The sequence below is a fragment of the Vavraia culicis genome (assembly GCF_000192795.1).
Source record: "Vavraia culicis subsp. floridensis unplaced genomic scaffold supercont1.177, whole genome shotgun sequence".
Taxonomy (NCBI): Eukaryota; Fungi; Microsporidia; family Pleistophoridae; genus Vavraia; species Vavraia culicis.
The window spans coordinates 1-998 of NW_007360780.1; the positions used below are offsets into that span (position 1 = coordinate 1).

General features: G+C 39.3%; 1 protein-coding gene across 1 annotated transcript; it reads right to left on the bottom strand.

Moving 5' to 3' along the window:
- Positions 1-16: 16 nt before the first annotated feature.
- On the bottom strand, positions 17-616 carry VCUG_02705 (uncharacterized protein; the record flags this gene model as incomplete). Its single annotated transcript, XM_008077523.1, has 1 exon — positions 17-616. One exon carries the CDS (start codon positions 614-616, stop codon positions 17-19), a length of 600 nt encoding a protein of 199 aa, XP_008075714.1.
- Between the last annotated feature and the right edge of the window lie 382 nt (positions 617-998).

Sequence of the window (998 nt, forward strand, 5' to 3'; positions counted from 1 at the left end):
CACCGTAGGTGCAGCATTACTCGGTATTTTTATCATTGAGCTTTATGATTGATCTATCAGATGAAGCAACGAGTTTTGTTTTGTTCACGACGTTGTTCTTTGTTCTGAGTGTGAGATGGCAGTAAAGCCGTAATTTGACACTTTTGATACCATAGGTGTTGTTGGAAAGGCGCGTAAAAAATGAGATGGCATCGGTTGTTGAATACTTATCCTTGTCCGTATGACCAATAATGATCAGGTTAGTGGACATCAGGCACAGACATGACGTGATATTAATCGTGTCTGTGATTTTTCTCGTTTTCTGGTGGTATGTTCGCATCTCTACACGCACATTATCCGTGAGAACGGGCTTGAACACCCCTTCTACCTTCAGAAACGCATCTATTCCGTAGTAGCTGTTCGCTTCTACGTAAAAATTGTCCACATACTGTGATAGGGTGCATGTACCACTGTCCTTCGGTCTAAGCGTGATTTTAAATGGAAACACGTGATAGCCACTCCCTAATTTATTGACATGCCTAAAAGATTCATAAATCACTATTTCTTTGCTGTATATCGTTCTTTCAGTCTTGTACCATTTTTTATGAAACGAGGAGTCGCTGGGCCCAACGATCAAGTTGAAAGATTAAACCTTCCCTTCACAATAGCTCTGATTTCAATTCCCTATGATAAGCAATTTGTAGAAATACCGAAGCGTCTCCGGGGTATCACATCAAAGAGGCGCACGAGCCTATAAAGTATTCAGGTAAAAATATATTAAATTTAAATGATAGATAGGAGGTGGTAAAGTTTGTAGGGATTGAATGTCATCATCGCGAGGTAATTCTATGGCACAATTTCAAGAGATTTCAGTTGCTGATCTATCTCAACGTTTGATACGGAAACTGCATCGTAGACCGAAGAGTTTCATAGCTTAAGTATGAGACAATCCACCAGAAGTAAGGTATTTAGAAAGAGAAGTGATGAATATAAACAAATTCAAATGCACCAAAAGGATT